At 42.4% G+C, this 13,641-nt stretch overlaps 2 protein-coding genes and 1 non-coding gene across 4 annotated transcripts; all 3 read left to right on the plus strand.

The window, feature by feature from the left end:
• Positions 1-657: 657 nt before the first annotated feature.
• LOC115669799 (methyltransferase-like protein 2) lies at positions 658-4,520 on the plus strand. Of its 2 annotated transcripts, none has more exons than XM_030590931.2 (10): positions 658-1,013; positions 1,183-1,408; positions 2,057-2,196; positions 2,336-2,369; positions 2,594-2,669; positions 2,949-3,126; positions 3,204-3,293; positions 3,387-3,486; positions 3,669-3,882; positions 4,036-4,520. In XM_030590931.2, the coding sequence occupies exons 1-9, from the start codon at positions 726-728 to the stop codon at positions 3,821-3,823; spliced, it is 1,287 nt and encodes a 428-aa protein (XP_030446791.1). In that variant the 5' UTR covers positions 658-725; the 3' UTR covers positions 3,824-3,882; positions 4,036-4,520. The 2 variants fall into 2 exon arrangements, with proteins under 2 accessions (XP_030446791.1, XP_030446787.1); XM_030590927.2 differs by having other exon boundaries at positions 659-1,013; positions 4,032-4,520.
• Positions 4,521-5,805: 1,285 nt separating this feature from the next.
• TRNAD-GUC (transfer RNA aspartic acid (anticodon GUC)) lies at positions 5,806-5,877 on the plus strand. The gene has a single exon. It is a non-coding gene; the product is annotated as a tRNA-Asp (tRNA).
• Positions 5,878-11,300: 5,423 nt separating this feature from the next.
• LOC115669803 (protein BRASSINAZOLE-RESISTANT 1) lies at positions 11,301-13,332 on the plus strand. The gene is made up of 2 exons (XM_030590937.2): positions 11,301-11,572; positions 12,442-13,332. The coding sequence occupies exons 1-2, from the start codon at positions 11,333-11,335 to the stop codon at positions 13,129-13,131; spliced, it is 930 nt and encodes a 309-aa protein (XP_030446797.1). The 5' UTR covers positions 11,301-11,332; the 3' UTR covers positions 13,132-13,332.
• Positions 13,333-13,641: the final 309 nt, after the last annotated feature.

Below are 13,641 nucleotides of genomic sequence, written 5' to 3' on the forward strand. Positions count from 1 at the left end.
CATGCACAGTACAAGAAATTTATGCGGCCCAACTTATTGTGTCTCTTTCGAGGTGAACCACCAATGGGAAGCTAACAGATTACTAAAAAAAGCATGAATGGTTCCTTTGACAAAGGTTGCCAAGCCACTGCGCTCGTATACTGAATTATAGTTAAAGACAAAAAAAAAAATGAAACAACGATCCCAATGAAGCATCTTGCAGCAAATGTGAGAATCATGGATAAGATCTTTATAGTGCGAGTCGGGGCTCTCCACGTCATTTGCTCCGCCCTCTCATCCGATGTAAGAATTTCATTTCTCGCACAACAACGTAAGATTGATACGGTCCGATAATCCTATGAATAATAGATTCCCATGCATCGCTTGTGTGCTAAGGTCGCTTCTCTCCAGGAGATTTAAAGTGTTAAAAATGACATGTCAATGACAGGCCATTTTTCCTTTACTATAGTGCAGTGCATTTTGTCAAACTTGCTTTTGGCACCGCCAGTTTTCTAAAGCTAACCATTGTTTCGGCTCCTGCGCACGCAATGCGTCGTCCGCTGACGCAATGCGAACCCCGTGTCGGACCTTCATGATCCGGATAACCCGGATCCACCGGGTGCGGGTTTCCATCCGACCCGCCACGGATTTCGGGTGTTTTTGTCCCCACGAGTCCACGGCGACATCCTCGGCATCCCATCCTCGACTCTTTGCTTCACAGCACCGGCCCGGCTCGTTCTCCGGCGATGAACGACGGCGATTCGGAGCCTCGCCGGAACCTCTCGCCGTTCCTGGAATCCGGCGTTCACCGACTGGAGGGCTCGGGCGCGGTCTTCGTCGATCCCGTTCGCGTTCTGAACCGCTCTCTCGCGCGGTTCGGCATCTCCCCTTCCGCGTACTACTCTCGTTTCTTCGAGCCCAAGCCCTCCGACGTCGCCGACGGCGGTTCGGATGGGAGGAAGCGGAAGCGCAGGGCGAAGAAGACGCCTCTCGTCCTCAACGAGCGCGAGCGAGTGGCCGCTCAGCGTCACCAGGCGAGTATTGGGCTCGATTTCGCATTCGGTTCCTCGGAAAGCAAGTGAAGCAAGATCTGGGCTTCTTGGTTTTTGTAGAATTTGGGAATTTTGGGAGGTTTTCGAATGAGGGGATTAAACTGTTGTTTGGATCTTTTCTTCTTTTTCATTCTTGCTGTGTTGATAGCAGGAGGCGAGGCCATTTTTGGTTAAGGCGCACGAATCTTTACTTGGGGCTACTGAGCTGAGGTCTTTCATGTTGAAGATGAAGGATGAACTCGCCGCCGCCACGGAAGAACGGAAACCGGTGCCGCCTGGTGTTCCGCCGTCGTTTATCGAGCTCGGGAGGCTCTGGCAAGCTCCTTTGTATGAGATAACACTCAACTTCTCGCAAGAAAAGCTGACCGGAGATGGAGGTCTGCTTCATGTTCCTAAATCCCCTGATTGCTGGTGTGGGTAATTTATGAAAGAATGACATGTTGTGGGAAATGCTAGCTATGCTATATGCTTGTTTCTGGGGGAGAGAAGTGAAGGACAATAGTCTTATAGGTTATATCGGCGAAGTCGAAGCTTTTTGCTCAAGTTATGGTTGAGATTCATGAGCCATTTGGTGCCAAACTCAGAGGATTGAATTGAATTTAGTGAATGGTCCTGATTTTTTGACAGTTGTGCCTCAAATAATTTTCTATATTGCCTGATTTCTGTTGACTGTTGTATGTTTCTGCGGTCATTAAGAAGAGATTCCAACATCGAGTGTCATGCTAATTACTTAAAGAGACCGCTGCTGATCCATATCTCTGTCTCAACTTTGCAATAATTAGATGCTTTTCAGTAATGCGGATTGATTATTACTTAGAATCATAGAGTATGCTTTATGTCAGTCACTACCTCCCCATTTGCTCTTCATTTAATCATCCTTTTATACATCTGGAAAAGATGAAAGACCTTGGTCGATCCACTCTTATTTTAGAGATTTGGTTTGTTTGTTTCTTTGCTTCATAGTTAAACATGAACTGCTGTTAGCAAATGGAGATGACCATAAGAAGTGTGGTGTTTTGCTTCAGGTCCCTTGATCATACACAGCAAAGAGCAAAAAGTGCTTCCTATATTCGATAACTTAGTTCATAACGGAACAAAGGATGATTTGGAGGCTGAGTTCCTTGGCAGTCAATATGTCATTCCTAGAGAAAGTTGCTTCTACATGGTATGTTGCCTCTCAAGTTCTTGCTCCACTTTGGGAAGTGCAATAATGTTTCCTTGAGAATTTCATATTTAAAAAATAGAACCTAGTTTCTCTGACAACCTAGCCCTTCCTTCTTTGTTTCGGCGTGTCATAATTGAAGTCCGACCTGCAGCAGATTCACAAAATGATTCCAGGTAATAGCATGCTTGCTTGTGCTATTTGTTGTTGTGCTATTTGTTGTTGTGCATTGAGCATGTTAAAATAAGCATAGAGATGCAATTGTCAAAATTATCAAGCATGAAGATGCAATGTAATGGGAACGTTGAACCTTACCTGTGGAGCCTATTAGAAAGTATGCTTGTTGTTTTATTTTATACTTTGATCTAACAGTGGCTGAATGTCTGCTAATTTGATGCAGTTGAGGGTGATGCTCGTTTCCATCTTATAGTGATAGATCCACCATGGGAAAATGGAAGTGCCCTGCAAAAGTTGAGGTGCTAATCACACTTTATTTGACTTGAAGCTTTCTGGGTTGAGACTTCGCAATATGCTGTTGATATTTGATGTTCAAAAATAAATTGTCAGGAAATTAATTTGTATTTCTAACTGCAACAGCCTAAATGCACTGTTATTGCTTGAATGCATAATGAACTTATCTTGGTGCAGGTGGTTGTGTTTTTTTCCTTTTTTTTTTTGGTCAGAGCATGATTCTGAGTTTAGTCCATGTAGATATTTATTAATTGGGTCACTGATTTTCTCTCTCGTGAATACAGATATCCAACTTTGCCTAATAAATATTTCTTATCGCTGCCTGTTCAGCAACTTGCTCATAGAGAAGGAGCTCTTGTTGCCTTGTGGGTGACTAACAGGGAGAAGCTCCGTAATTTCGTTGAGAAAGAGCTATTTCCTGCATGGGGAGTCAAATTTTTAGCAACTTTTTACTGGTTAAAGGTGAATGAGTATCTCTCTCTCTCTCGTAAGATCTGTCAATCGTTTCTTGATGCTGAGTTGGTGCTTAATCACCTCAGGTGAAATCAGATGGATCTTTTATTTGTGACTTGGACCTATTCCATCACAGGCCTTATGAATGCATTCTCTTGGGCTTCTGTGACAAGGAGGTAAGACTTGGCACCCAATTGCAGCTTGTCATGTATAGATTGGATTATTTCTCTTGAATTATCTATTTACTTTGTTCTCTTGGTGCTTTCTAGGACATGGATCCTAGAGATCTGTCAAGATTAAGTAATATTCAAGATAAAAGAGTATTGATTAGTGTGCCTGGGGATTACTCAAGGAAGCCCCCACTTGAAGGTACCCCTTGCATATCCGTGTTTAATTGGCTATTGAGATCCATTTAGAAATACATCTTGTGGTAATTAATTTTCTTATTTAAGTACAACATATCTATTTCTATTTTAATATACTTGATAAGATCATTTCTTATCATGCAACTGATGTAATCATAACATTACTTTTTGCATCTTCTGTGCCAGAGCTAGTTCTTGAGTACATTCCAGGGACCAAGCCAGCACGATGTGTTGAATTATTTGCTAGAGACATGAGGCCTGGATGGTTTTCTTGGGGGAATGAGCCACTGCACTTTCAAGAGCTGAGATATTTTCAGAAGAGAGATGCAGATGATGTCTGATGTGGGCTTATATGCAACATTTAGCGAGCACGGGGAACAAATCATCTCTCTTGCTTGCTGTAAGTTCTCTCAATGAAGTATGGTTGCACATGTAGTGAGTCTAGTGACTGACATGTTGTAACCAAATGCTTACTTCAAGGGATTTTCGGTTAACTACGGATGGATTTTATCACTGCCTGAAATTCACCATTTCCCTGGTATTCACCAGATAGAACTCAGAGGAGTTGGATGGACCAGAGAGATGATAATCAGCTGGAGGAGTTGGTAACACTGGGGCTTCAGACCTGTCAACTGGTCCTGTGATGGCCGAGCACACATTGGTTGACAGATCGACAAATTATGGAAATATGCACAGGGGGTTTCTGCTCACTAGATCTTTTTGTTCAGTCACATTATTAACCCATCTGGAGCCAAGGTAGTTTTGACAAACGGCCACCAAGCTGAAGTGGCTCAATAACTCGTGTTCTATTACGGCCTGATTTTGTAATTATGACTGTTAAAAGCGACAATTTTGTAGGTCGAGTAGATTATGAATCTGTTTTCTTTTCTTATCTATTGAGTAGTTCGCTAGGGCCATTTAATGATTAATATTGCGAGAGAAACAGACTAGATTAGTTGATGCTGATGCTATAGAGAGAAAGGGAGGAACTTTTCATTCCTCTCGCTAGTAATGATCTGTCATTTTGGAATTTCTTCATCCCGGCAGCATTATTCCAAAAGGAGAGTTAAAATCTGCTTTCTTTCAAGTTTGGCTTGGGACTTTGTGACATTCACCTTGCAGTGTCGATTCTGTGTCGAAGTTTTTCGCGATCTGTTCCGATTTTTTGCCCTCCGTCCTGTTATTGTAATTTCCCAGATTGAGAATGAACATGTATCGGCAATCTGTGTTCTCAGAGAGAGCCCGTGTTCGCCATGGCTCTGTCGTATTAGCATTAACTATATGCCGCTTATAGATGAAACCTGCTAGCCTGTCTGAAAAGAGATGTAGCACCTGCTAACAAACCCCTTGGCTTATCTCAGATAGACGCTGCTGGATGAGCGTCTCATTAAGTAACCGGACCGGACAGGGCCGGTTCCCCTTTAGTGAAACTGGGAACCGACCCTGTCCACCCAGGAACTGGACTGGACCGGTTGGGGCCGGTTCGATTCCCGGGTTGGACTGGGACTGGCTCTAGACTTTTTTTTTTTTTGGTTTCTTCTAAAATAAATACCTGCACGGTGATTGGGAGGCTGAGCAGGTTCAAAACAAAGGGAGGTGAGCTAAGGGAGAACTGAACTACTGAAGACTCGAGCCCCAATTAGTGCTATAAGGTCTCCTTCGTCGACAACCTAGGACTTGTTTCCTAAATTGTGTTAGGGCCTTATGGCCTTTGTTTCCGTTCGCCTTTTTCTGGGGTCATTCTTGCCTTATGCTTATGAGCCCTGGGCTTCTTTACCTGCACCCAATTTGTGTACTTATTTCTTTTTTGGGGTTATCGGTTCTGCCGATCCGGGTCGGCTCGGTTCTCTGCTCATGGGCGAGACCAAAATCGCGGATGTTTCCCGGAATTCGCAAGAGTTGCCGGTCGTGGAGTGGAGAGGTATTAGTAAACCGAGCAAGGAGGCTCGGAGAACAATCGATACTTTGATTTCTTTAGTGTTCGGGAAGTGCCGTTTGTTAAGTACAAGCGTGAAGGCTGCTGATAGAGCGCTTGTTTCTCATCTCCAAAGATTGTCTGACATCAAGCAATTTTACAGGGAATTACGAGGGAACTCTGATTTGGTTGATGATTAGCAGAACGTGTCGAGCTTGAAAGCTCAGGTACAAGAGAACCAGAGCAAGCTAAGGATTCTTGGGACGATTTCGAACAGGTAGCAATCGGAGATCGACCGGAAGCATAACGAAGAAGTGCACAGGCCCGGCGAGTTTTTTCAGTAATTAGTACGCATGTTGAATGTCTTTTTTTTTTTTAAATTGTTCAAAATGCGTGTTGCATGTCAATGTCGTTGTAGTATAGTGGTGAGTATCCCCGCCTGTCACGCGGGAGACCCGGGTTCGATCCCCGGCAACGGCGCCTCTTTTTTTTTTTAATCTGTTTCGTTGCACTTTTCGTGGTTGAAGGTTGCTAGTTAAAGATCTTGAGATTGGCCCGACATGAGAACTCGAGACAGTAGATGGACTTAGAATTTGTTTGGCATTGGGCGGCCCTCGCGAAGTGTCGGGCGAGTTATAAACCACTCCGAAGGAAGTTTTTGTTGCGAACGGGAAGGAGGTTTTGTACTGGTGTGCCGTGATCAGAACGCATGTCTTTATTTACCATAAGCACTGGTTATGGTACTATGAGATTAGGGTCGGTGCCGGTCATATTGTCGGATGGATCATCCGCGTCGAAAACTTGATGAGCACTTTGTTGGTTCATCATGTCCACAGCTCGGGCTTCAGGCCGCGGATCGATACTTGGTCCTGAAAACCCGAGTCGCGAAGATGCACACAGGTCGAGATTCGATGGTTCTTCCCTTTCTCTGCAGAAGTTAGCACATGTGCCTCGGTCTAATTTTTTCAATCTCCAATCCTGTCTGGTTGTCACGGCGCATCTAGACATTGTCCTCCTTTTGTTTGTGGGCCTGTCGAGACCGTCCAAAGCACGCCTCTGACATGGAGTTCTTGGTTCGAAGTCCAATCTTTTTTACCTTGGTAGTCCTTCAGTTTTGTACCAGGTTAACCCATTCCCGGAGCAAATTTTATAATGAACAGCTTTGATATGGTTACATGGGTCATTGAAGTTGTAACGCATTACATTTGGTTATAATGGTCCCCAGCATATTCGAGTATTTATAATTGGTCTACGAAATCGTTTATATTATGGGACGCAAAAGGGCCTAATTCTAAAAAAAAAATATCAACTTTACCTTGAATGATAATTCTGACTTAAACTTTTTTTTTGTCTCATAAAAAATTACCAATTTTCACTTGAATACCAAATCTGGCCCCATTGACTTGGAATCGTTAATTGTTCAATATGACTATTCCACCTTAGTAATAAAACCACGTCGCTTGCTAGTTGGATTTAAAGCACTAGTCATTGTCTTCTTTTCTGAGCTACGACTTGAAGAAATGTGGATTTATTCATGGTCTCCTTCACTTCACCGGCAATGCCAAAAAAATCTCCAGATCGAATATCTCCGACCAGCCTCCACCGTTTCGTCGTGATACGAAGTTGTGGACCTTTTTTCTGAAACAAGCCCAAGCTCTCCCTCGAAACTTTGGAAATCTACGTCGAATGGACATTAATCAATTGATCTCATTTAATACATCAGGCTCTGCCAGAGTGTTTTGTAACAATCTACAAGATCTCAAATCTTTGATTGACGGGGGGTCATATTTGAGACTCGAGTAAAAGTTAATAATTTTTATCGAGAAATTTTTTTTTAATTAGGATTGTCACTCAAATTAAAAGTAGTGCATTTTTCTTTTGGAATCAGCCCCGCGCAAAAGGCTGCGAACGGCCTTTAAAAAGCGGGGTCCGTGCTCGACATTTAGAGCTCGTCGCGTCGTCGTTTAAAATACGAATTCAACAATTTTAGTCTCGAGGTGTTTTTTTTTTTAAGGGGCTTTTTCACTGGCTTGTTCTTCTCAAAGTACGAGACTTGCCCGACCACATTCCAAATCAGCATCTGGGACAGATTTGTCTCCCGGAAAGTGCCGAACCTCGTCTTGGGTTTGCATCCAATTGGAATTCCCCGACGTACGAGTGGGGAAAAGGGCAAAGCGGGCACATTGCATTGAACACGCCGTCGCAACTTTTGACCATCGAAACGATTCGATGGCAGAACAAAAATTAGATGCGGATGTTGCATTGTTGCTGACCAAAGTGAAAAAAAAAAACCGTGATTCACGGTACTAGCTAGGTGCGTAGCTCCGTCTTCGAGAGTTACGAGAAGACGATACATCTACCGCTATGTTTCATTGATTAGTTTACCGTACTTTGGTTGTGTACATCATGTTTTTTTTTTTTTTTTTTGAGAAGGGCTGTCCTCCGCTACCATACAAGACCTCGACTATTCCTCGGGAAACTAAAGACAAAGAACTCATCGCCACGCCCCCACTTAAATCACAAGTGCTCAGCTGGGGAATCGAACCTGGGATCAGTGCGCCTAATCACACAATTCCAATTACGCCCTAACCAACTGAGCTACCGATAGGTGGGTGTTGTGTACATCATGTTCGTACAAAAAAAAAACGAAAAAAAATCAGTTACTTCAGTAGAATACGTAGCCTATACCTTACGGACATGGACTACACAGTCTAGACGATTGAAGCACGAGTACATGACATGTTTATTAAAAGATAGAAGAAAAGGGGGCATGCCCCTGCTTTTCTCCAACTAAGATTGCGGGAAAACATAACCTTATTGTTTTCTTTATTAATATGGTATCTGGTGTATAACTTAGTACTCTGCATTAGTTACGGGGTTGTCTTAACCAACCTTCTTCGAATTTGTTTTGTCTAAATCAATTTGTTATTTGGCCAAAAAAAAATCCCCGATTCTCATTTCCGACACTCGATGGAGCGGCATCGATCATATAAAGTCTGACTTACAACCGTGGTAACGGGGTCGTTATCACGTGGAACTAATCGACGGGCAAAATAAAAAGCGTCGTTTTTGTAGTATGTATACTTAATTGAATTCGAATGTCATGTCTAATAATACTTATTTGAGATTCACAAGAGACCCACCATTTCTAATAGCCAAATTCAATTTAAATATTTAGCAAGAAGAAAATTCATTTTGAATACTTAGATTAGGTTATGCAATAATTTCTTCAGAATTTTCCCGCTCGGATCAGGTGATGACGTGGATGGCTGCAAGAGCACCGGCAAAGAAAGGACCCGGGACCCACACTAAAGGTGCGTTTGTTTTAGGGAAAGTGTTTTCCGAGAATCTGTATTCCAGACTTCGTTTGGTTCACCGAAAATGATTAGTTAATCGAAAACACTTTTCGACCAAGAAAAACATTTATGTATAAAATTAGGAAAGTGAATTCCCTAATCTAAGAAGGTGAAAACATTTTCCGAAATTACTTCCCTTTACCTTTTTAATATTTTATTCTTTTCTTTCTTTTTTTATTTTTATTTTTAAAGATAAAAAATATTTGAAAATTTGAATATTTTGTTTTACCTGAGATGAAATCATGGGATTGAAATTATTTTCCAAATGAGATCCAAACACCAAAAAATATTTTCGATCACATATTACCAAACAAAGGAAAACTAACTATTTTTCTGAAAAATAATTTTTCGGAAAACATTTTTCCAAAAACGTTACATTTTCCGTGAAACAAACGCACCCTAAACATTTGTTGTTTCGTCGCCGCACCGCGCTCATCCCGACCGTCCACGCGGTATTCCCCGCTCCGTTATCCTACGAACAGCTCCCCCCCACGCGCCTCGCTTGCCGGCGCCCGCACCACAAAACGCTCGCCGGAGCCACCGAGCCACGCGCGCCCCATTCCCGTTGACCTGGATTTTATCGAGCGAGGATTCGAGTCAATACGAGACTGTATTTAGGTCCTGCGGAGGAATAATCCATAAATGCTTGTCTAAGAAAAATTTAACATGAAAATGATTGATTTTTCAATGCGTTGTCCTTCGCGAAAAACTTGATGTATTTTAAATAGCCACCATTTTTTTCCATAATTACTCAACAGGTATTCAAAATAATTATTGACGGAATCCTTAAGATTAACATGATTAGTTAGAATGATGGGAGATTTCTTGTTTAAGAACTAAAATTCATCTGTTCAAATATTATCGATTGCGTGTGAACTGTACCGAGTGAGGTTAGCTACACGGGTCAAAAGTCTGAATTTAACCTGTTGATGGAGTTTACGGGGTGTTTCATAAATCAAAGTCCACGCTCAAACATCTCACCTTAAGCAACACTTCACGACAGTTCTAAGGGTGCGTTTGTTTCGCGGAAAATGTACTGTTTTTGAAAAATATTTTTCAGGAAATCATTTTCCAGGAAATTGAGTTCATTTTTCAGTGTTTGGGTAAAACCTAAAAAAAACTTGAAAAGTATTTTCAGTTGTTTGGTAAGGAAAATCTGATGGTGAAAATTATCAAATTTTTTTGTATTTTTTAAATTATTTCAAATTATTTGTTATTTTTAAATTATTTTTATTAAGAAAAAAAATACATGAATGTTTTCCTTCTTATAAAGAAAAGAAAAAGAAAAAGAAAAAGAAAAAATAAAGAATATTAACAAATTCAAGATGGGCAATTCCGGAAAGTGTTTTCACTTTCTTAGATAAGGGAATTCACTTTTCTAAAATTAAATATGATATTTGTGTTGACCGGAAAGTACTTTCCGTTGACCAAATCATTTTTGGAGAACCAAACTGATGAAAGTCCAGAAAACACTTTCCGGGAAAATATTTTTACCAAAACAAACACACCCTAAGTGTCCCGGAACAATATTTGAACTAAATAAAAAAAATAAAAGGCAAAAAATCAATCCAAACACGCCTATTACTTTCCAAGGATAATTGAAACATGCATAATTTACCCTTTTTAAGTACATATGATATTCCTTTTTTTAAAGTTTATGCATTGATTAAAAAAAATGATAATGATACAAATAGTCCTTGAATTTTGGCCCAATGCGCAATGTGGTCCCTAAATTTTTAATTTATTTATTGTGGTCTCTGAACTTTGGCTCAATATGCAATGTGGTGCTTGAACTTTTAATTTGTTCAATATGATCATTAAACTTTAGCCTAATGTGCAATGTGATTCCTTGGCTTTTAATTCAAGATCAGGGATAACATTAAACATTTTAAAAGAGTTTGTAAACTAAATTGAACATGCACCAAAAGTTTAAGGACTATATCGAACGAATCAAAAGTTCGGGGACTACATTGCGCACGTGCCAAAAAATTAATGAAATGACAACATTGAACGATTTTCATATATTTTAAGAACTACATTGAACATGTAAAAAAAAAATTCAGGGACCATATCGAACAAATTAAAAGTTCGAAAATCACATTAAATATTAGGTTAAAGTTCGGGAATCCTTTACGCCATCGGAAAAAGAAAAAAAAAACAAAAAAAAAAAGAGCCAACCGTTTGTTTGGAACATTAGCAAAGTTCAGGGAACCAGGGACGGACTGTATCGTCTCCCTCCATTTAATAGTCATCTCCCTCACTTTCTCTTTCCCTCTTTCTCTCTCTCTCTCTCCTACGCACCCTCTCGCGCAGAAGAGAGAGAGAGAGAGAGAGAGAGAGAGATTCTTACACACATACACATTTTTCCAGCGAAGGCGAAGCGCGCACCTCGTGAGCAGCGCGATCACTTTTCCTCTCTCCCCCCCTTCCCTTCCCTTCCTTTACTTCCTCGATCCGCCTGTAAATCCCACTGCTTCGCGGACCGACAGCGACCGGAAACCACCTCCCCGACACATAAGGCTAGACCCGCTTTTTGGTCCGTGGGGGGGGGGGGGGGGGTGGTGGTGTTCGAGCTGGGGATGACGTCGGACGGCGCGACGTCGTCGGCGACGTCCAGGAGGAAGCCGTCGTGGCGGGAGAGGGAGAACAACCGGAGGAGGGAGCGGCGGCGGAGGGCCGTCGCCGCCAAGATATACACGGGCCTCCGGGCGCAGGGGAACTACAACCTGCCCAAGCACTGCGACAACAACGAAGTGCTCAAGGCCCTGTGCGCCGAGGCCGGGTGGGTGGTCGACGAGGACGGCACCACCTATCGCAAGGTAACCAAAATTAGGAACCCAAGAAAAAAGATAAAAGAGTAAAAGAAGAAGGATCTCCCCACCCCCCATTTTTCTTTCTTCTTTCTTTCTTTCTTTCTTTCTTTCAAGCGTGTGTGTGTTTGGTGCTGGTGATATTAGATCTGTGCGGCGATTTGGTGTGTGAACTAGCTGTTTTTTGGTGGGACGGGAGCTGGTAAACTGTGCTAGTTCGAGTTTGACCTGATCTTTCTCTGAGGGTTTTCGTTTCACTTGTTTTGCGGTAAAGCTATCTTGGTTTTCTGGGTTGTGAAGTTGGAAGAAGCGTGCTTTTCGGGTTTCGATCTTCAGTTTCATATTATGAGATTGATGGGTTTTTGGCCCTTTAGTTTCTTCCTATTGATCTGTCAAGTGAATTGATGATTATGTGCGCCGCTGGTTTCGATCTGACTTTCCGGCAATTTTTTCAGCGAGAGAGAGACAACGGGTGAGAAAATCAGTAGTAATCATTGGAATTTCCAGAATAAGAAATTTTTGAGGTTCAGCTTGGTCTGATGAGTCCTACTTCGATGTGTCATTTGCCTAGTATTAATTGAAGTCTTGCTCTACTTCTTTCTCTCTCTCTCTCTCTCTCTCATATGCCCCTTCTTCCTACATGACTAACAGATCTCATTTATGAACCTTACTCTGTAGCATTGGAACTTAGAAGTTGGAGACCTTGTTCTTTGATGTTTAGCTGGAGCAAACAATCTGGGCATATAGAAGCTTTTAATTTTCTTCTCTGTTGCTCTTTATTGCTTCACTGTGGATTGTTGCGGCAATTTGGAGATATTAATTCGGTTAATTGTCGTCACTAAGTTACAATCCGTGATTCGGTCTGCAATGTTCTCCAGGGATGTAGGCCGCCCCCAATTGACATACCGGGAAGCTCGTACCGAGGCACACCATACTCTTCGCAAAACCCTAGTCCGCTTTCTTCTTCCTTCCCGAGCCCGATACCGTCCTATCAAGTCAGCCCCTCATCTTCGTCCTTTCCCAGCCCCACTCGAATTGAAAATAATGCCGCTTCCAACCTCCTTCCCTTTCTCTGTAATGCCATTCCTTCATCTCTCCCTCCCCTCCGCATCTCGAACAGCGCCCCTGTCACCCCTCCGCTCTCATCTCCAACATCTAGAAATCTGAAACCTATTCCTATCTGGGAGACCATCACGAAGCAGTCAATGGCTGCTTTCAATTACCCTATATTCGCCGCCTCTGCCCCTGCAAGCCCAACCCGCAACCGTCGTGTACCTCCAGCTACTATACCGGAGTGCGACGAATCTGATACTTCGACCGTGGATTCTGGCCAATGGATCAACTTCCAGAGATTTGCGCCGCCTCAAATTCCAACCTCTCCAACCTATAATCTCGTGAAACCCACTATGCCACAGAATTCCCTCAAAGATGCTGGTAAAGAGCAGGAAAGAGGTTCCGATTTCGAATTCATGAGAGGACAGGTGAAGCCATGGGAAGGGGAGAGGATTCATGAGGTGGGATTGGACGATCTTGAGCTCACTCTTGGGAGCACGAAGAATAGAAGTTGAAGCTCGAAGGCCAACCATGTATGTGGAAAGACTACTGATGGAAGTGTAAGATCAAAGCTGCAAACGCAATAGATCCTTACTCTAGCTTGTAGTTCATTCAGCTCCATGTCATAGTTTACTTGTCATTTTGTAAACATGCCTCCGGTTGCCAAAATTTTCATTTTATCTGAAATATGTTCAGTTTCATTCTTTTCATACTCATCATGGATGTCTTGTTTAGAGTTTTCCAGGCGCATGCGGTACATATGTCTACATCTTGTAGTTGATAATGAAACTATCATTTGTGATCTGTGTTTTGGTCCAACTAAACCAGATCCAAATGGATCTGAGATAGCTCCTTTTCTTTCTTGACTTGATTGCTGAGGGATTTGCGATGCCTTGCGCTGCTTTGCCCTCGTCTCCTCTTTAGGTGCATTTCCGAAACACTCGAAACGGCCTTGTGATCAATGGACTGGCCTTATGCCACCATGAAGGATCACCATATTCACAAAGGCTAAGGAGAGCCAAGTA

Source organism: Syzygium oleosum, unplaced genomic scaffold, assembly GCF_021117445.2.
Source record: "Syzygium oleosum isolate NSW1041296 unplaced genomic scaffold, Sole_v2.1 Sole_v2.22, whole genome shotgun sequence".
NCBI lineage: Eukaryota > Viridiplantae > Streptophyta > Magnoliopsida > Myrtales > Myrtaceae > Syzygium > Syzygium oleosum.